Below are 21,943 nucleotides of genomic sequence, written 5' to 3' on the forward strand. Positions count from 1 at the left end.
TGTAAAACTCAAGGAACTATTGAATTCACACGTGCACTTAAGCTTGAGATGAAGTATGTTGAAAAACAGAGATTCGACCTAAGACTGAAAATTAGGAGCCGATCAGTCTAAGATTCCCAGTGCCACATTTTTTGACTTAATACCCTCAAACATGTGTATTAGTAGAGGCTGGCCGAAATATCTAGGCAAGATGTTAGATTTTGCATGATGTACAATGAATGTTTTCACCCTTTCTAGCTCTCCTTCTCTCCCGACTATGGCTGCCTTTTCACTCATCGCGTCCGCCACAACCCGTTAAAACATGCCCGCGCGCTCCTCTACCTGCGATTGTATTGCAGCACTCCACGAGTTTAAAGAGGGCTTTCCCGGCATTATACGAGTGACCACAGCTGTTTCGGCCTGGCCACAGAGATAAGGTCAAAACTGAGGATGATATGTATACTTCTAGGCTCCAAGTTGGACGAGAGCAAAAAATTCGATATACGCTGATTTTATTTGCGACCTTGTGTACACAGATTTCATCCTCTATGCAATGCTACAGATTCATTCGTCAAAGTTGCGAGCGGAATAAAAGCTCTATGACAAGTAATAAACGAGATACGCGAATCAAATGTACATATCTGTCATGATACGCCAATATTTTTCAACATATGCTGCTAATTTCATCGCATTTGAGCAGAAAATCGACGAAATTGCCTACCTCCAGGGGTTTTTTGCACTTCGGCGCGCTCTAGCGGCCGATAAGTGAATCATACCGAAAAGTGTCACATCGAAATTTGTTCAAAATTTGATTACCTAAAACTCCATTTCTCTTGACTTTTTCGATTAAAAGTCAATTAAGGGAGTTATGGCCGGAAAGGCGCGAGAAAACGTGATTTTTGGCCGATTTCGAACTTTCGCGGGCTCTGGTGGCTTAAATTTAAGTCCTAGCGAAAACTTGTCCCTTTCAATGTTGTCGGCAATTTACTCGGCTACAACTTGGCTAATAACTAATTTTACGCTCCGACGATTATTAAGCTATTTATTCCCGGAAAAGCGCGTAAAAACGTGATTTTCGGCAGTTTTCCGGCTTTTCCGGAAAACGCACAAGGCGGATTTGGTGGGAAGCATCAAATTCGGATTCAGCGACCAAAAATACATAAGAATCAGCTTTAACCTCTTCTGACCTCTTTCTTGCATTCATAAACTCCTGTTGGTACTGGACTACAAGAATTCAGGGTTCTATTTGATCCCAGTTTTTTCTTGGTAAAATTACGATTTATGGAATCGGTAATTTTACCGAGAAATCTCGGTAAAATTATTGAACTTTCTCGGTAATTTTACCGGACCTTGGTAAAAACGCCAAGATTTTTTATCGACCGTGCTAGAATTACCGAGATATAATGGCAAAGTTACTGGGAATTGATTACCAATAAAAGTGGTATTCTTACCTGAGAAAAACAGTGAAAATACCGGTTTTTAGGTAAGCTTATCAGTCTGTCCTGGTAAAATTACCAATAATTGGTAAAAAGAGTGAGATGGTAAAGGTACCAACGGACCTTGGTAAAAACGCCGAGAATTTTTTTTCAGTGCGGGCAGCGACTCGGCATCAAAGTAATCAAAGCCGACTAATTCGTCATCATCCTCCGCGGGAGCATTCATCATGGCTGTCATCTGTCATCATTTGCGCGTCGGCGTGGCTCCTCTCGCGTTGCAGTTCGTCATTGTTGCGTACACAACCCGCGAAGCCGGGCAGTAATCAGCGGTGCGGCGTGATCCGCGATGTATCGATCCTCTGCCATTTAAACCTGTGGAGAAGGATCGATAAACAGAGTGTACCTTGATAATCGATTCTTTACCACAGCTTCAAATGGGGAAGAATCGATGATGGATCGTTGACGCCTCGCCACTGGCAGTAATGAAAAGAGTTCGTCTCGCTGCCGACCACGCTTTGCAGGAGCTTTGCCAAAGTCAAGACGCCCGGGTCTAATTAACGAGTACGCTGAAAACTTTGCCCGTCCGTACCTCATCGCGGAGATTCTCCACGCGGGAACCGTAGGCGCCACCGGGCGTAACCACAGTCGAACGAATTTCACCAAAATTAGTCTATCTACACTCGACGTCTCGATGATGACGTTTACGTAGGTAGCTGCTTATCTGTATACACACGGAGAAAAAAACTTCGTGCGTGGGACTCGAAGTTTAGGTCATATGGATCTCTCAAGTTTTCGGGTTGAGCATCTGAACACTTAAGGTCTGGCTGCCGAAGTTTAGGTCAGACATCTGAAACTTCAGTTGTTACATCTGAAGTACTTTAGATGTGAGAACCGAAGTTTTTCGGATGTGGAAACCGAAGTACTTCAGATGTAAGAACTGAAGCTTCAGATGTGTGATCCGAACCTCGACAGCTAGACCTTAAGTGTTCAGATGCTCAATCTGAAAACTTCAGAGATCCATATGACCTAAACTTCGGGTCTCGTGCACTAGGTTTTTCTCTCCGTGTGTATATATCAGCTGTCATATAGAGTTCGCAAGATTTTTGTTATACATTTTTTCTAGTACAGGAAATGGTAAAAAAAAACCATTTTTAAAAGTGAGAGAATATAGCCTGTGACGCTATCAAGTGGCATCGGCATTTACCACATTTATCGGACGTGGGCCATTTTGTCGTATCTTGCCCAATAATCGTTCAGAATTCGCTACCTTTCCTATCAGGAAACATGTATTTTCCTAGCAAATCGTGAATATTTTTCTTTGAAATTTTTAGAAACTTCCGATCGAATTACGAACAAGATAGCCCGAAAACAGAAGGAAAATATTTTTACGAAGATTTCTGATTTGCCAAAGGAAATTTGGCAACGTTTTTAAGCTCAAACGGCGTTTTTTTCAGCACGGCATTACGGTGACCAGTGATGCCCACACGCGTGTTTGAGATGACGAGTTTTGCACGGACGAGGATCAGCGTGATATAACGTGACGTGTCGTGAGACGTATCTTCGGGGAACCTTCACACTGAAAAAAAAATCTCGGTGTTTTTACTAGGAAAAGGGTAAAATTACCAAGAATTCAGGGTTCTATTTGATCCCAGTTTTTTCTCGGTAAAATTACCATTCATGGAATTGGTAATTTTACCGAGAAATCTCGGTAAAATTATCGACTTTCTCGGTAATTTTACTGGACCCCGATAAAAACACCAATATTTTTTATCGACTGTGGTAGAGTTACCGAGATAAAATGGCAAAGTTACCGGGAATTGATTACCAATAAAAGTGGTATTCTTACCTGAAAAAAACAGTAAAAATACCGGTTTTAGGTAAGCTTACCAGTCTGTCTTGGTAAAATTACCAATCATTGGTAAAAAAAGTGAGATGGTGAAGGTACCAACGGACCTTGGTAAAAACACCGAGAATTTTTTTTCCGTGCAGGTGGGAACACTGCCGTGCCTAGGAAAAACGCCGTATGAATATTCAAAAGTTGCCAAATTTCCTTCCATAAAATATTAATTTTTGCGGAAAAATCTGAAGCTTTTTCCTCCATATTTTTAGGAACTTGAGGAGAAATTATGAACGAAATTATCCGAAGAACTCGAAGCAAAATATTCATAAGTTCACCAGGAATTAGCGTTTTATCCAATGAAATTTGGCAATACCGAAAGGCTCATACGGCGTTTGTCCTTAGCAAGGCAGAGTACAGGATGATCTCACGGTAGTCCAGTACCAATAGGAGTATATGAATGCAAGAAAGAGGTCAGAAGAGGTTAAAGCTGCTTCCTATGTATTTTGGTCGCTGAATCCAAATTTGATGCTTCCCACCAAATCCGCCTTGTGCGTTTTCCGGATAAGTCGGAAAACTGCCGGAAATCACGTTTTTACGCGCTTTTCCGGGAATTAATAGCTTAATATTCGTCGGAACGAAAAATTATAGTTACTAGCAAAAATGTAGCCAAGTAAATTGCCGACAAAATTGAAACGAACAAGTTTTTCAGATCCCCCTTTTTAGATCTATTGGTACTGGACTGCGGCTAATTTGGCCTCCCTTATCTTCCCGCGGTTGTTTTTTTTAACGAAGGCGGATTGTGGAGCCATCCGGCGGGTCGCGAGTTGAGCCCGTTCCAGGGAAAGTGAGACACACCCTGCTTTGCAATTTTTCAGCCGTTTCGGCCGTGGCCTATTTCGCGGCCGTCGCAACCAGGCCCGCGCCCTCAGTCAACATCTCACCCCAAAGCCCCCCAGGTTAGGTGTAGAAGAGTAATTACTAATTACATTAACAACCACCTCGTTACTTGCGCTCGCGTTTCGAGGAACTATTTGTATACTCGCTGCGCATCCTTTCCTAAACGGGATGTTAACGGGACAACGCCACCCTGTCAGCCACAGTTGACGGATTTCCCAGTCGCCAGCATTATTCCCGTAAGACTCAATGCAAAAAATGTTGATTTTCAGCACAATTTGGCAAACATGCCTGTTACCCTGTTCTTCTTATCAGTTCCAAGAAAAGAAACCCACGAATGCTCCTCTGCCCCTCTCTTTTCTCGATTACATTTTATTTATATTATATTCGATCTCCTCAAGCTTTGCTCTTCCCGATAGTCGAGTATGCTATGCCGTGCTGAGGAAGATGTGCAAAATCTCGTATCTCCATCGTGCTATTTCAAAATGTCCACTACTATTTCATTTTTTCCAGGAGAAAGAAGCCGACTCAATAACTTGACATTTTTACAGAATATTCTGCTAATTGAGAGGAAAATGAAGGAATTAAGTTTCTACTGAATTACGTTAACTAGTTGCTCGAGGAAACTATGACTAGAAGCCTGTAACGTCGCATACGGAGATAAGTGGTTTCGCACTTAGGCCATCGATGTGAGCCACTAGACGTTGTCGAATTTCGTCAGTTTAATTGAGAATTTTCAGGAAAATATGAGAAATTTTTCCTCCGATTTTTCAGAGAATTTGATTCGCTCTTAGATGTAAATTATCTGAAAATTTCAAGGGAAAATATTCATAACTCCCCTCGTATTTGAATATTTTTTTCGGAAGAACTCGGAAAACTCCCGAATGCACATGCGGCGTTTTTCCTTAGCACGGTAGTATGGAGATACTGTACCCACCGTGCAGAAAACGAATATCCTCTTCGATTAATAGATTTCTGTTCAATCATACGCCGTGTTTAGTAATTCCTCGTTGAAACAACAAGAATTCTTCCTGTTTCAAAGAGGATTCCCATTATTTCCAAGAATCCGTTCGCTTCAAAGAGATCCCCCGTTCCCTTCCATGACCCCTCTCTCAATAACCATGTGATCGTGAAGATGTTTAAAGTGGAATCGAGAGGATGCAAAATTAAAGCTATCCCACGCCGTTAACTTGATCAATTTCAATAAAAATGTGATTTGTGTCTCCTCTTACGTAACGTGCTTTTCTCAGAAGAGGGATTGAATCCCACAAAATCGGTTACACGAAACTTATCCGTCTGTCGCTGTATGAGCACGCACAACAACCACAACATGCCATGGTATGGTTTCCCTTTCACCGCGGTGCAGGGCACTGGCGTGGCGTGAATTGCGATGTATCGATTGTTATGCCATTTAAACCTATGGTGAAGAATCGATTAGGTGTTCGCTGCGAACACCCTATTTATGGATCCTTTTCCATGGGTTTAAATGGCATAACAATCGATATATCGTAATTCACGCCACGCCACTGCAGGGCTCCCGTCAGCTAGGTTTTTTCTCCTTTCACGGGGTCTCCACTTTAAACGAATTCGGCAATCAGAATCATTTGACAGGGTTTCCCCAGTCAGGGAAAACCGGGAAATGTCAGGGAATTTTTGAAAGTCAGGAAAAATAACAAAAATGTCGGGGAAAAATCTTCAAAATCACTTTCATTTGCTTTCTCGAGCGGGTTAGACATTTCGAACAACGAATTTTGCGTGAAAACTATCTCTAACCATGTCTTTTTATTAATCTGGCTTTTGTTCAGTCGTCAGAAAATCACACCGAAATGTGTTAGGAAAATTAGAGAAATGTCAGGGAATTTAACTCTCCGAATTCTGTGGCAACCCTGGAATAGAAATAATGCACTGGCACAATCGGTGGTGGTAGTTGAAATTATATTTAGTTTAGGCCTCATGTTGAACTTCAATATTGTACTGAATACAAATGAATATATATCTTGATATTCCAGGTATGCGATTCGTTAACTTACAATTAGTGTTTTAAGGTCCCGGATGCCTCAAATGATTATGGTAAGTTGAAGATGGATTTTTTGTCGGCCGGTTTATATTCCTCTTCATCTCTTTTCTTTGGATCAGCGCAGTGGCGATTTCGCAAGTTGGCAACGTTGTTTTTACTCCATTTAACTCCATTGAATATATCGATTTTAATCGAGGCAAGCACCAAGATTCGATTGTTTCACATGCACTCAAATGGAGGAAAAGCAGTGTTGCCAAACCCCACGTCACCGGTGGGTCTCGATTATTCGATAGACGTCCATGCATTCCCGCATTTCTCGCGATGATATCGATATAATCGATACCTGTCATATAATCGAGAATCCTCACCGTGACGTCTCTCCAAAAACGGTTCTTATCAAGTCCAGGGTTGCAAGGGATATAGAGAACATACAATATTAAAGGGATTACTATAAATCGGTAAGCTAGGAAATATTTTGATCGGAAACAACGCGATGGAATGGGAATTACATCCCGGTATTGATATTTGCGGTAAGCATGAATATATCTGCTCTTCCTTTTTTTCTATACGATGAAAGGTCCCGGAATCTTAGAAAGGAAAAGTCGGATGGTAAACGTCGCGTAAAAAATAATTCGATTTGTTGCAGCCAGGAAAAGTCATGGAACTTGGAAATTTGACGAAACTTGCAACCCTGAAATCGCTAGACTTGAACTGTTAGATTATCTAGTTCGTGGTTTTATTTTACTTGGTTCACCTGTCTCTTGAAAAGTCTTTATTAGTCCAGAATTGCCATCTAAAATATCCAAAACTAACACTGCTCCCTGCATTTTCTCTTGTATCTTTTTCTCATTTAGCCATAAATTAACCAATAATGAACAGTGGGTAGTATCATTTATGTAAATCATCACTAATTTTTTATTTATTTACTTTTTAAGTCGTGCAAAGTGAAACAGATAGATCTTCACCAGAGAAATAGTACTTTACCCTTGGTTGCAATAAAAATTCCTCCTAGGAATCAATGAAATACTGTCATGAGTTCCCACAGGACACTGCTCCGTAAACGGGGACCCACCAAAATGGCTAAGATTTCTTATCCGACGAAAAAATTTTCATCACCGGTTTCAGTTGGTTACCCAGCAATGAGATAGCTCACATTTAGCAGGGAAATCGGGTGGCGCAACGTACCGACACCCTAACTCTTTGCTTGCCTAAGAAGAAAAAAGCCAAAAAAGAAACAGGAAAATCTCTTGAAACGATTTCCCTTCAACTCGGAGTTAACGCAGCTGAGATCAATTCGAGTTACCAAATGAAGATAAATGCATCTTGGAAAAGTTGCATCATGTAGCTCAAAATTCATGAAATTAACCCTTTCACTTCAATGCGTCGATCTCCAGACGAAGGAACGTACCTACATTTTAACGTTGGGAAATTAATACCCCTTAATCTATTTTCCCCTGAAGACAGGTCAGCACTCCTAACTGAAAATTTCACTGATTTTTCTTGTGATTACAAATCAAAATCAACGTTCTAGGCGGGAATTGTACACGCATATTTTAGTACAAAAATCCATTTCTTTTTTAAATTTTGACATGATCAGGTTCCGAAAATAGCGTAACGCTCCTTTTTTCTGGTAACCAACGAATCGTCCACGGGATACGGGTAACAGTAATGTGGCTTGAATTGCGATATATCGATTGTTATGTCATTTAAACCTATGGAAAAGGATTGATAAACAGGGTGTTCGTAGCGAACACCTTAATAATCGATTTTTTACCATTGGTTCAAATGGCATAACAATCGATATATCGCAATTGACGCCACGCCACTGACGGGTAACCATATTGAAGTGCATTTAAAATCAGATTCGATGTCGCGCATGAGTATGTAGCGTGAGGCAACTATTTAAACCTGTATGAAGTGTTTTTGCCTAATCTTTCAAATGAAGGCGGACCACGGACTCAGTCCGTCCGTTTTTCACTCCATAAACAATTTTCAAGTTCAACTACAGTTTCTCTAAATTGAACGATTTTTCCCCGTCGTTCATTGGTTATTTCCTATCACTTTGGCGTCCTAAAAAGCTTAATCAAGATTAAATGAACGTATTTCTGCCGAACAGAACTATGTACATTGAGACATGAGCCCTGAGACCCATTAGAATATATGCGTAACAAGGCCCACGTCATAATGCACATAGTTCCGTTTGCACGTCCAAATGGTGCGGGCTCGTGTTAGAATCGTCTGAAACTACTTCTTCAGATATCTTAAGGAAGTGTATTGTGGCGGTCACTCTACTCCTCATACCTGTATCTTTTCTGGCTGTTCAATTGCTTCCTCCTCTGAGAGGGTCATGCAAGTGCCCACTTTTTTTTAGTTTGAAGGACTTATAGAAAGAATATTTTTTGGGAACCTTAATATGTATATAGGATGGAAGAGGAAAGTAAAAAATTCGTTCTCGCTCGACTATATCGAGGGATCTTAAGACATCGCCAAGTTTCCGGTGTTGACTTTGATAATTGGATTACATTTTGCATTAAGAAACCACTATCTCTGGCTCTTCCATAAAAACACGTATCTGCTTGGGGAAATCAATGGTATTTATGTTGTTTCTAAAATGAGCCGGAAATAGTGGTTCCTTATTGCAAAATGTAATCCAATTGTGCATCACTGACTTGCGACGGATGATTTTTAACTGTTTTAGATGCACGCAACGGCTGCTTTACTGTTGTAAGGAAGAACGCCGCGTGGGCGTTCAAACATTTTCAAATTTCTTCTGTAAAGTATTTATTTTCGAGAAAAGATGTACCCACATATATTCCTTCGTAATTTTCAAACGTACATTACCTTAAATTGGATTACATTTTGCAATAAGGAACCACTATTTCTTGCCCATTTTAGAAACAGCACACATGACATTGGTTTCCCTATGCAGATATGTGCTTTTATAGGAGAGCCAGAGATAGTGGTTCCTTTTTGCAAAATGTGATCCAATTATCAATCACGAAATTTGGACAAATTAACCCGTCTCAAGCGGTTTTTTCTTCGTGTTTTTTCTAACTTCCTCTCCATCTTTATGTTGACAGAATGATCTTTATCAGAGGCAACCTCTACTTTCAAATGCAAAAACAACGGACCGAGGCAGCAGTTGGAGTGATAAAAATGGGACGAGCATAAACGCTCAACCTGTTTACTCAGATGAGGATGAGCATCAAAGTAGTTCGTTCAATCCTAATGGAGCGATTCGCATCGACATTCCCCAACCAGCATGCGAGAAAAATCGTTTTCCAAAGGAAATTTGGAAAACGTTTATCGGTGAGTTGGCATTACAATAATTTTTCCTCTACGACAAACAATTTTTCACGGCTCTACAAGTTTTTTTTTTATACAATCTGTCAATAATTTCGACGGTGTAAGTCGGCAATCACATATCTCGTTTGCGGTGTCTGAAAATCTCCGCCTCTATCTTATATTTTTAAAGGAGAACAAATCGGCAGCTTTCCTTGATGTTTTTGCAGAATTTTCTCCGCACAGAGAAGAAAATTCTCGGCAGTTTTAAAGAATTGCCGTTGAGTAGTTTTCCGTTCAAGAAATAAAGTATGACAGGAAGTCTGCGACGTCGCAAACCGAGTTATGTGATTGCCGACTTACACCGTCGTAATGCTTGACTCCTACTTCTTTAGGGTCTCTCAAGGGACAAATGTGTTTCATTTTTCTACTTTTCCCCCTCTTAATTGGAGGGCCTTTAGTTGTGGGTATGTTAATTGCCTTTTTCTCAATCTTTCCATTAATTGCACGATTTTGACTGTTAAGTTACATACATGGTTGTGAGAAGGAGAGGATATTGTCAGAGGCCTCTAGTGCTATGAAATTGAGTAATATCCTCAAGGCAATTTGGTGAGTAAACAAGACAAGCGCAGAGTTTTGAGTAAGGACCTGGCCTCAGGGACAGCGGGACAGCTCCTCTTTGAGTTTTGGCTGCAAGTAGCTTTGGAGCTTTGTGTGTAAAAATATCTTGAATGGCAAGCCTAATTTGAATCCGTTTTTAATGAAAACTCGTCTTTTTTGTTTCAGCATTATTGTTACTATTACTAAATTTTATTCTGACGACTGTAGTATTGGCTTTAGTCCATGACAAAGTACCTGATAGGAAGATATATAAACCATTGCCGGATGTATTTTTAGAAAGTGTTCCAGCGCAAGATTGGGCTCTTGATGTATCAGAAATACTTATCATGGTCTCTACAACCATTGCCTCTCTAGTCGTACTTTTTCACAAGCATAGGTAAGTCATAAATTTTCAATGCTGTCTTCAGCTGATAGATACCTTAAAATTTTATAAAAGACAAATGTATTATTATTTAGGGTGACAAGATCTTGAAAACTCAGGGAATTTTGCTGAGGAGCCTTGAAATCTGACCCCTAGCCGAAAAATGTAATTATTACCAACTGCACCCCCTGGCTTTATCAGTTAAAATTAGAACTTCTGCTGTTAGTTCTCGATTTTAGGTTTTCATTTTTTCTTTACACTAAATTTTTCTGTGAAGAGCATAAAAAATACGCCTTAAAAACATCAAAAAGTAATGGAAAAGGTAGGGAATTTTATGCTAAAAAACGCTGATAAGTCCAAAGAAAGTCAGAGAATTTCAAAATCCAAGAAAACTGGTCACCCTGTAGATAAATAAATAATTTTTTGTCTCCTATGCGTAGCAAATTTCAAAATTTAGCGTGCAAAAATGTGTTTTTCTTTTACGTTACGTGTAGCTGTACCCCACTTATCATTCGGCAGTATTATCAGTGCATAAAATGGCTCAAAAGTACAAGATGAAGTTCGGGAAGTAAGAACCTCTCCCTTATTCAATTGAAATTATTAAGTAATTAATGCAAATAACTTTGCAATAATTTCATCGTCTTACTAAGATATTAAGATTCCAAATTTCGTCTTAATTTCCTTGATTGAATTGGTCATTCTCAAAAACACTAAACGCCAGAAATGAAAATACAAAAAGGAAGAAGAAGAAACCAAGTTCAAATCAGCCTGTTCTAAATTTCATAGCTCAAAAATATTTACGAATTCAATTGATTAATTGCATCACTGCTTAATCTTAGATTTAAAACGTGTTGATTAATACAGTTTTACTCTTTTTCTTGTATTTCCATTTCTGAAGCTTTCATCTTTTTAAGAATGACGGATTCAATTACAATCTCTTCCTATGAAAGATTTGACTGTCAAGTAAATAACAAAAACAAAACTAAAAAAAAAGTAATCTTACAAGTTTGGTGTGCATTTATAGAGTAGACAACCTCAGTTTAAATCATCTCACTTTCTTTAAATTTTCATCTTCCATGCATAATAATTGTATATTCTTTATTATTTTTCTAGGTTTATAGTAATGCGTAGACTGTTCCTGTTGTTAGCATTACTGTATTTCATGCGATCAGTGACTATGTATGTGACAGTGATGCCTGTAGCTAGCACTACTTACACATGCTCACCAAAATCAAATGAAACAGACACCATTCTTATTGCCAAGAGAGTCATCCAGCTATTCTCTGGCTTCGGGCTCTCCATCAACGGAAAGCACACGTATTGTGGTGACTATATCTACAGCGGCCACACAACTATTCTCGTTATAAGCTACCTTACTGTTGCTGAATGTGAGTCATCTTCACTGTCCGTCTTTTTCAAGAGTTTTTTTTTTTTTTTTTTTTTTTTTTTTTATGAATGTTATTTTCAATTTTTCGATCTTTTGTTAGAAGCTGAGGTTGGATGGATGGATGGAATATGGTGATCTTGATTTTCATTGACGGTCACTTTTCGGCATTTTTTTCAAATTTCTGTTTCAACCCCCTTATCACTTAGAGGGAAACTTTACAAAATTATGTATAATGTATCCACTTTAATCAGTATAGTCTAACATTCCCATCATAATTTATACTAAGGTCTCTCAATGGAATAGTAGACAAGGTACAAATATAAGCATTCTGATACATTGTAAAAAAAAGATAAAATTTCGTGTACTCACTTGCGCTATTTAACAATTTAATGGGACACATTTGGGGGTCGAGATGGCCCCATCATCAGCCGGCAGCAAACTAACGTTTTGTTTTCCTTTCCTGATCCATGCGCTGGTGCTCCATTGCCATGTTTCAATGAATTTAAATAGGATGTTACTTGTGCCTGCCAAGTCTGTGTTGAAGTTGTTTGTACTGTGGATATATATGTTTTCCCACACATCTAGGGCTCTTGGGTTGTTTATCTCTTTCTTTAAAATGGGTTTGCTTGCTGTTTCATATTTTGCTGACCAGTGATGTTTTTAAATAGTGCAAGTGAGTACGCGAAATTTCATCTCTGTTTTACAATTTTGTCTTGTGACTGTCCCCTACAAAAGTTTCTATTCTGATGCATGTTTCTTCTTCAGCAGAACACGATTCGCCAAACAAAAATCATCAGCGCTTCACTAAAATATTAACATTTTTAGTTTACATCGGTTACGAGAAATTTAAATTCCCCGTTAACAAGGGAAACAATAGTCTACTTGAATCAAATCGCACACTACTGCGGTTTTGGCGGACTTCTTGATCGAGCAATATTCCTTCTCTGCCTTGTGTTGTTCAAAGTGTTATTAATGTACAAAAGTCAGCCTTTCTTGTCTACCAGAACTTTGACACCCCTTAGCATTCTCAATTGAGTGTTCAAAGACTTGCAATTCTTCGAATACGTTGTTTTGTATCATACATTAGCTGAGCCGAAGCAACAAAATTGAAGTTGCCACATTTTCCTACTGCTGAGACTGTCACGGCAACATTCAGTGTGTGATTTGAATCTTGTAGAAATTTGTTTTTTCATGAATGGGAGGTTTGAATTTCTGCCTGGAAAAATGTTAATATCTTAATTAGGCATTACGTTCAATACTTTTTGTTGTAAACATTGTGTTCTAAGTGAAATTTTGGTGAGAAACCTTATATCATAATGCTTAAGTTCGCACCTCATCTAGTGGTCCATTCTTTTTAAACTTAAACATGTACATTCACTTAGAAGATTTTTAATGAATTGACTCCGCCTTAAGATATGTTTCTGATTTTTCCTCTTTACCCTTAAGATTTTGCTGGTCTCGGCTCAAACTGAATTGAAGTGACATCACCTTACCAAGTTTAGCGTTATGAGAACGTAGAATAATTGAACTCTAAACGATTCAAAATGTCTACTTTCTCTAAGTGCTCAACATGAATTTTGGAATTATTACGTTTAATTAATGTAGAATTCTTTGCCTCTAAATTATAAGGAGGAAAGAAAGGGTATACATTCCTGGAGCAATATTTTAAATTGGTGGAAAGCAAAATATGTTAACATTAAAATGTTTAAATAACAAGTTGTAAATATATTTTTTCAGATTCTCCTAAGAAGTTCATAGTTTTGCACTGGACTTCTTTCTGTATGTCTCTCATCGGTATCATAATGGTGCTTGTTGCTCATGGTCATTACACAGTTGATGTGATAATTGCCTATTTTGTCACCACTTGGCTGTTTTGGACTTACCATACATTAGCAAATCATTCATTTCTCAAAGTAAGTAAAAAATTATAGAATTTTTTAATATCTCTATTTTTCCATTAATTTTTTTCTTTTTTCCTGTAACTATTGCTTGTGTATCAAGTCCCAGGATTTATAATAAATATTTAGTAGGTATTAGCGAAGATCAATGTTTTGAAAATATTTTGGCCGAATTAGTAGTTCTGCTCTCATCATTTGAAAGAAAATGATTCATCACTGGTTAAAGAACTCTTCAGCAATATTTTCCGCCCATTGTATTTTGAAAATCCTAATCTTCAGCAAAACACTCACAATCAGTTTATGATTTTTTTATCTTCTAAATGCAATACCTCAGACACGATCAATTTTAGAAATCATTTTACTTTTTGAAGGAGATTTTGTAGGCATTGACTGCTTTATTTGCAAAGTATCAATGTTTGCGATATGCACAGTTTTGCGAAGACTGTTTTGATATTCCAGTGTGTTTTACTTTCGATTATGGTAGACCCGATTTATGCAAAAAGGGCAACTCCATAGAAGTGCCCTAACTGCAGTCAACGCCTTAATTGTTGTAGTCTAATATTGCAAAATTCATAAATCATACATTTCTTCTTTTTTTATGTAGCATTTTTGTAAAAAAGAAAAAACAAAACAAAACAAAAAAAACTTCTCTACCCGTACTGATGCATTCATTTTTTTCTCTATTGCAGCAAAGCTCTTCAAGGAATCACTTATCAAAAGTATGGTGGTTTAGACTATTCCTATTTTTCGAATGCAACATCGGGGCGCCAGTCCCACGACAGTATGACTGGCCACTACCCTGGCCCCGAAGATGCCTATCAAAACACCCAAATCGGGATAGTTAGTACGTGGCACCCTCCTGTCAGAATAATTTGACAGGAAAGAATGTGAATATTTACGTCATTGAACATGACTTGGACTCTGTGAAAGAAGTAAAATAAGCTCTCTCATATCTTCACTGTTGTTTCAAGTGGTAAGAGCATGTCAGCTTGGTTGAACCTCATCAAGTCATTTCAGACCTCTTTGAGTTTTTGTGCATTTAATTAGGTCCCCAAGATTAGTCTGTTGAAATTAATTTTTTATTTTTCTAGAATACCTATGCTTCATTGTTGCTCTGTAAATGTAGTGTTGGTCTATCCACAGTGTGTGTAGAAGATTATCTTTCAGGGAGCACCTCGGAGAAAAATGATCAAACCTAAATCCAGATCAGATTACAAATAGTTAATCGGACAAAAAGGTTTGATGAATGACCTCAAAACTTATTTAAATGAGATGTTTTGTTGTACGATCAGCGTATCTCAGAAGAAGTATATCATTCTGCGCAAAAGATACCAAGACTCATAAACCATGAAATTTTGTGACTATTGTCGTTGAGATTTTTCATCCAATCAGGTAGTATGTCAACAATTATAAAAAAAAGCAATTTCACCAACTTCAAGAAAGTACTGCCTATCTGTATTTTTATAAAATAAGTGAAAGTAAGTGTTTTATTTTAACAATTTCCCACTGGATGAGAAATCTTGTCGACAATATTTCTATTGATTGCTGAGTGATCGATAATAATTGGAAATGAATTACAGGAAGTAATTCAATTCATCACAGCTTGCTGAAAGTCTCCCCTTCAAGTATTTCAAATGGTGTTGTTGTTGTTGTTGTTCTTTTTGTTGTTTTTTTTTTTCTCCGAAACAACACTAATCCTTAAAATATTTTTTTTCTTTTATGATCATTTCTTATTCCTTAAATCTTACCAAACTTATCTGTGCATTTAAATTTTGAAACTTCTGCAATTCAAAATTTTGCAGTCTTGTATACTAATATTTTTTTATTTGTCTTTACTCTTCTTATCAGCTTTCAGAATTGCTGGAAATAGAAACTATGTAAACTTTTAGCTCTCTGCTGGAAGTGATTAAGTAAATTTTGTCTCAAAGTTATGAACTTCTGAGTCAACCTATCCAGCCAAATTAACAGGACTTTACACGTGCATACTTAATCTGAAATTAGGCATGACATTCGTCAAGAGTTAGAGCTCTCTGTATTAAATTCTAAATTTTTACAACTCTTCCTATTACTTTTAAAAAGTTTGGCATAATTAATTAAATTTGTTAAAAATATTTTTCAAACCACCTGCCACCAGTTAGGTGGTTCTAAAAAATGTTAAATTTTGGTTTTCAAATTGGTTTTTTTTAAATAAAATTTTGAACGGCTCTCATAAAGTGAGATGGTTTATCTGTTGGGCTATAGCATCGGAGTGGGGGGGAGGGGGGGGGGTGTGTGTGTGTTTAAATTAGGATCCTCTGTAATAGATGCAATGCCTTCATCTTTTTTAGAGCTTCATCAGACTTCCTTCAGAGCTTGCGTTTAGGGGAGTAAATGTGCCGCAAATTTTTGTATTCAGTGTTTCTGATAAATTATTGAAAACTCCGTCACTATAAAAGTTCTAAGATGAAAACTAGGAACCTTTCACTATGAATGAAAGTGCGTTACAGCACAAAAGTTACAGAACCAGTATTATTACAAGGAAGTAACAAGCCATACGGAGCTGTATTTTGTGTAAAATAGATTTTTTCTGAACATAATGAGAAAAGAAGCTCACACATTTTAAATTATTTCCATGTGTGAAAGCAAACCCTATATTACTTTGTGCATTCTAAAGGAGATCTTCTCTTACGAGTAATACTAGTTTTCCATTCAAAGTTTTGCATAATTTTACACGTTTATCTCCTTTAAGATATGTAATTTTTTTTTTTTTTTTTTTTTTTTTTTTTTTTTTTTTTTTTTTTTAAGTAAAAAAAGAAGTGTATCTCTTTTCAACTACTGAATGTATGTATGAAGTAAAGTAATCAGTTTTTGTATTATCTGAATATCTTTAGCAAAGTGTCGTATGGATGTCCATATGCTTCAATAATTTCAGCAACAGTGGGCCACTAGACAAGTTCTTAACTAGAAAAAAACCTCAAACGTTTCCTTTTTATAAGTCTTGCGCAGAAAATGGTCCATACAACAAGAAGTTCAAAAATCACTCTTAAACAAGATGTAAAGAAGTATTTTTAACAAAGATAAAATAGAATTTGAATTTTACAAATGATGTAAATTTAAGAATATGTTATATGTACCTACTCAAGGTCAAAATACCGATCGGGTGTTTCAAGTGTATTTTGCACTTTGAATAAAAACTAGGTCCGAAAAATTAGAGGGAAAATTTCATGATCATTTCACTTACCAGCGACTTTTGTGCACAGAATATTTGTGAAAGAATTTAGAATCCTGTAATTTACAACATTTGTATTTTCGGCATTCAGCCATTATTAAGCGTAAACACTTTTATATCTTGTCCAGGAGTTGACCTCCAGGCTTAGGCTTTGTTTTCCTCGAGAAATATTTATGAGAAAGTAAGTTGCATAGCGCTTCAATTGATTCCTTGTTTAGTGGTCCATTGGGAATAAGCAAAACTAAGCTCTCAATTAAGCTCTTAAGCTCCTCTATTTTTTTGTTTTCCATTACTAATTTTTGAACGCACATGGAAAAAACTTGCTGCCTTGGTAATTAATTTGGTCTACTTATTGACTCTTTATTTTATTTGTCTCTTACTTCTGATATTGACTCCCCTCAACACTAATTTTTCTTTATTAGCAAAAAAATTTAAAAACACTTTTGAAACTTGAAACATGGTGCACACATATACCAGTAAGATTATTTTTTAATGCAATCATAAGAAAAAGAGTAGTTAGTTCATTTAAATAGCCAGCTCCAACTGAACAGATGTTCTGTTCTTTTGTTTTTCCAATCCCTTCTTGCACAATGTGATACCTGTTCTCTCCAGCGAGTTTTACTTTTAAGGACTCGCTGTCACCTTTTTCTAACAGATTTTGCTATTCTTTTACATCAAGGTATTTCTTTTCAAGTCTAGAAAGGAAAAATCCTCTTAAAAAATTCTTTTTGAACTTGAGGAGTCTCTAACTTTTGAATGAAATGATAAATGGTTCGCATGTAGCAAAAAAGCATGCTTAAATGTAATTACAATGTTTTCAAAATCCAGCAACTTATTCTTGGTTTAAGATTCATTAAACATATGTACAGTAATAAAATTACATTTCCCTTAAAAATTAATAATTTTTGGTAAAAACGTTCAGTATATTTGCGTTAAGTTGGTTATGCGTGAATTGTTTTCTGTTTCTTTATCCAGCTCCAAAATTTGCTGATCTTAAATCAACTTTCAATTCAAGGAAAATATCAAAAAATAATTTTAGAAATAACAATCTCACCTGAAAGAATTAGTCATTTATCATTGTTTTACACAACCTTAAGCTTCTATTTAGCAGTGTGACCTCAAAAACAAAAAGAAGAAGAAAATATGCTCACATCATCATGAACTCACCTCTTACTGCAAGACTTATCTCACCTTAGTAGTTTTAAACATTTCTGAAAATAAGATCATTGGTTTAGTGAGAACAGAATGATTTTATAATTCTCTGTATATCGATACAATGATAACTATCTTGAAAGTTAATAGCTGCGCTCATAATACTCTCTGTCTGAATCATGCTGACAACAATGCAGCTATCTTACCTTTCCCTCCGGGAGTAAAACTATCTATGACAAAGTATTTTCAAGGCTCTCATAACTTTTCTCTCAGCAATAGTTCGTAACAAATAAATGAAAGACTTTTTACTTTAAGTTTACTTTTCTTTTATCAGCTAGCTGATTAAATAATTTTGTACATTGAGGTATTTTAAATTTACAATGTATTAATGAGACGAATTTCTGGGAGTGGATTCGGTCAACTCTCTGACTTACCGGCAACCTCAATCACAACAAAACTAATTTTCCTCGGAGGAACGGTTCACCTACAACATTCAGTCTTCGTATTTGCATCAAAGACGACCACATCCAAAATTCTTGATTCACCTCCCGAGATGGACGGAGAAGGGAATAGATGCAAACGTTGGCTACCAACAACCAAACTGCAGAGTTAAGTTCTTGACTTCTAGCGAGTGTTATTCTTTGTCAGTTGGCAGTTCTGTTAATTAGACTTCTATGTAAACGTAATCCACTCGCGGAAATTCGCTTCTGAAAGTCACACATTGAAAATGACCCAAAGAATCAATCAAGCGACTAGTCTGGTCTCAAGTTGATCAGTCCGCTGCATGACAGAAATGTCCTGATGAGTGATGCAAGTCACCTGACAGAAATACCACCAGCAAAATACTCCTAAGCAAACCTTGACCCTCAACACCTGCAACCCGAGGTCGAAATTGAAATCCAACCTTTACTCCTTTGAGTTTATTGAAAGTTTCTATGAGGGTAGACAGTAACTATAGGTTTTACGTATCATGTATTTCTTCTAAAATCCACTCCTTTTGACATGAAAGTTTCATCATTGATATAGGAAAAATGATGGAGTCTGATACCTCAGTGTCTCCGACCAACCAGCAAAAATTATCATAAAACTGGAGTTTCCACAGTAAAATTTGGTGCATTCTTTATGTGGACTAAATTGTCGTTCCTCTGGGATACGGGTGTATCTCTATTCCCTCTTGAGCCCTAAAACCATACAGTTATATGGGGAACAGGGCTCACAAGGAAATCGATGTACGCGAGGAGCGACATAACAGAGGAGCAACAAAATAAGAAGAAAGATGAATCTGTCTCTTGTTTTAGTTGGAAGTATGAATTTAAATTGAATTCAACTGATTTTATCGTCTGTGATAAATTTTTCAATATTGATTATACCTGTTTATTATTTTGGACAAGTTTTAGCGAATGATCAGAGTGAGGTTGATTGTACAAAACTAATAAAATTTATTTTTAACATCTTTTTTCCTCCTTTTCTTTTCACCTTGCTGAAATCCAAAATATTCTCCAAAAAGACGTTAATCAATAAAAATCTATTTCCCCAGGTAATTGTAGCTCTAATTGGACATACTTTACACTCATTACTGCTATACACCTATGCAAAGTCTTATACTGATGTCAGAAATTTTATTTTCAATCAAGTAAGTCAATCAGTTCAGTTCTATCATTTCGCTAAAACTTGTTGTTTCACAGTTATTGCATTTGAAATTTGTATATTTACTCCTTCATGTATTCATCTGTTCATTATTTATTTGTTTATTTATTTATTTATTCATTCATTTGTTAATTCTACCTTGGATATTTCAGGAAGTATGAATGAAGTATCAAATTGTAATGTATTACACTGAACAATTTAAAGCAGCGTTGTAGACGTGCAGACTGATTTCTTAAAAGTGTTTCGCTAAGTGCTAAGACTCAGCCAATTCACTCCTTGTAAAATTTGCCAATCTTAACTGTTCCCTTTCTTGACTTAGGTCAGCAAACAATTGTTTGTTCCTTCGCCTCGTGTTATTTATTCTGTAAATTGCGGTAACTCATTAAAATTACTTTTACATAATTTGTATGATATTAATTCTTATTGAAGATCACTTTTTTACCTACAGATCAGACTGCGTGTCTCAATAAACAACACAGTCTTTTAGGAGCATCCAGTAAGTGAGGATTATTCTGCTTTGCAATTTTTCAGGAGACATTTTGAACGGTCCTGCATGTGTGAAATTAGTAAATGCCTATTGTGAAAGGAAATCTAGCTCCAAAACCATCCTTATCTTCTATCTCAGATAAAACTATCTTTGACTACCAATAGAAGCAAGTAGGCAACGTCTGAAATCAAAGGTGGTATTCATAGTCGTTCCTTAAACGTAAAGATCTTAACTAATGTAGATCTTATGGCTCAAGAAAGCATTACCACATAAGGAGTGGTTATGAATACAACCCTAGACCTTGTTAAATCTTTACTCCAAAATTTCTTGTAGAAGATGACGCACGAAATCAATGGTTTATAAAATGCCTCACCATAATCAAGATTTCAAGGTTCAAAATTGATCAATTGTCCATCAAATAACAAGACAGTTTGCACTTATTTCAAGTTTAAAATTTCATTGACTAGTTTAAATGTGAACACCAATATCTTCATTGAGGAGTTAATTTCCTTTTTTAAACTCCAAGAACCCTTTCTTCGGTGGAATTTTAAATTGGAAGAAAAATTCTCCAAGTCATACTTTGTGCATAGGCTCATTAGTTGCATCACAAACTGTTCCACCGAAGTATCATGTATGGTCGTATTTTTTTCGGTGTACAGTTGTAACTGTTTTGCAACAGTTAAGATTATTCCTATTTTGTTCAATTGTCATGGATCGTTAGTGAGCAGGGCTTTCTTAGCTGCACATAGGCTAACATTAAGGTAATATTTTGATTCGCATCAATCCATGACGATTGAAACTTGCACCAAGCGGACCCCTGACATTGTTTTGAGGTTTTAACTTCTTCTTTTCTCGACTGCTCTCTCTTGCTGTTTGCTTCTTGAAAGAAAGAAACAATGGGCCACTGGATAAGGTCCCCCTTAGGAAAAAATGTCACATGTATTATCTTCAAAATCTCATTTAGAAAGCAATTTAAGCGATGGGGAGTTGAGAAAATCATCTCCTGAACGAGATATGAATGAGAACTTTTTACACAGATCAAATGGAAGTTGAATTATACAAATGACGTCTTTTGCATTTCTGCCATTTAATCAATATTAAGTGTGAACACTTCTACCTTGTTTAGGAGTTGACCTCCAGACTTCCTGTTGTGTTACGTTTTCCTCATGAAATTTTGGAGAGAAAATATGTTGCATTGTGATTCAATTCGTACCTTGTCTTGTGGCCCATTTTTCTGAAATTTGTTACCTTAAACAAAGGATGTCCATTATCTGTCCGAGTTTCCTCCTAAATGACAGCATTATAGGAAATAATTTTTGAGAACTTCTTATTGTGACAAGTATTGGTGTTGCCTACTTTCATCTAATTGGGACTTCTGAGTATTCTTCTATCTCTAAGAGTGGAAATATCCTTCTCTCGGTGGGCTTATTGTACATTTGATATACTGCTGAGTCGATCTTCTATAAATATGTTATTATTAATCGCCCACAAATTCTGTTTTATTTTTTCCTCTGTAAGTAAATTGATGTTGTCTTCATGTATTAAATAATTTTCAGATTTATTCTTGAATATACTTGTTGAAACTTGTTGAATCTTAATTCTCATAAGATTGTAAGTACTTACAAAATAATGGTCTACTCGTCTTCTGATGTTATCTGTCTGACTGCATTTAATGCATTCTGACGTTAAAAATTTATTATTAAAAATAATAATTTTTTATTTCATGAAACTGTA

General features: G+C 36.7%; 1 protein-coding gene across 4 annotated transcripts in view; it reads left to right on the forward strand.

Annotated features, from left to right (window-relative positions):
- LOC109042159 (phosphatidylcholine:ceramide cholinephosphotransferase 2) overlaps nucleotides 1–21,943 on the forward strand; it is a 118,289-nt gene extending 96,346 nt beyond the window's left edge. For all 4 annotated transcript variants that reach the window (XM_019058752.2, XM_019058750.2, XM_019058751.2 and 1 more), the window contains 5 exons: nucleotides 9,247–9,475; nucleotides 10,235–10,445; nucleotides 11,544–11,818; nucleotides 13,555–13,730; nucleotides 14,405–21,943. In XM_019058752.2, the coding sequence (XP_018914297.2) occupies nucleotides 9,247–9,475; nucleotides 10,235–10,445; nucleotides 11,544–11,818; nucleotides 13,555–13,730; nucleotides 14,405–14,560 (1,047 nt within the window). In that variant the 3' untranslated portion in view covers nucleotides 14,561–21,943. The remainder of the gene's footprint in view (nucleotides 1–9,246; nucleotides 9,476–10,234; nucleotides 10,446–11,543; nucleotides 11,819–13,554; nucleotides 13,731–14,404) is intronic.

Source organism: Bemisia tabaci, chromosome 5 (assembly GCF_918797505.1).
Source record: "Bemisia tabaci chromosome 5, PGI_BMITA_v3".
Lineage (NCBI taxonomy): Eukaryota > Metazoa > Arthropoda > Insecta > Hemiptera > Aleyrodidae > Bemisia > Bemisia tabaci.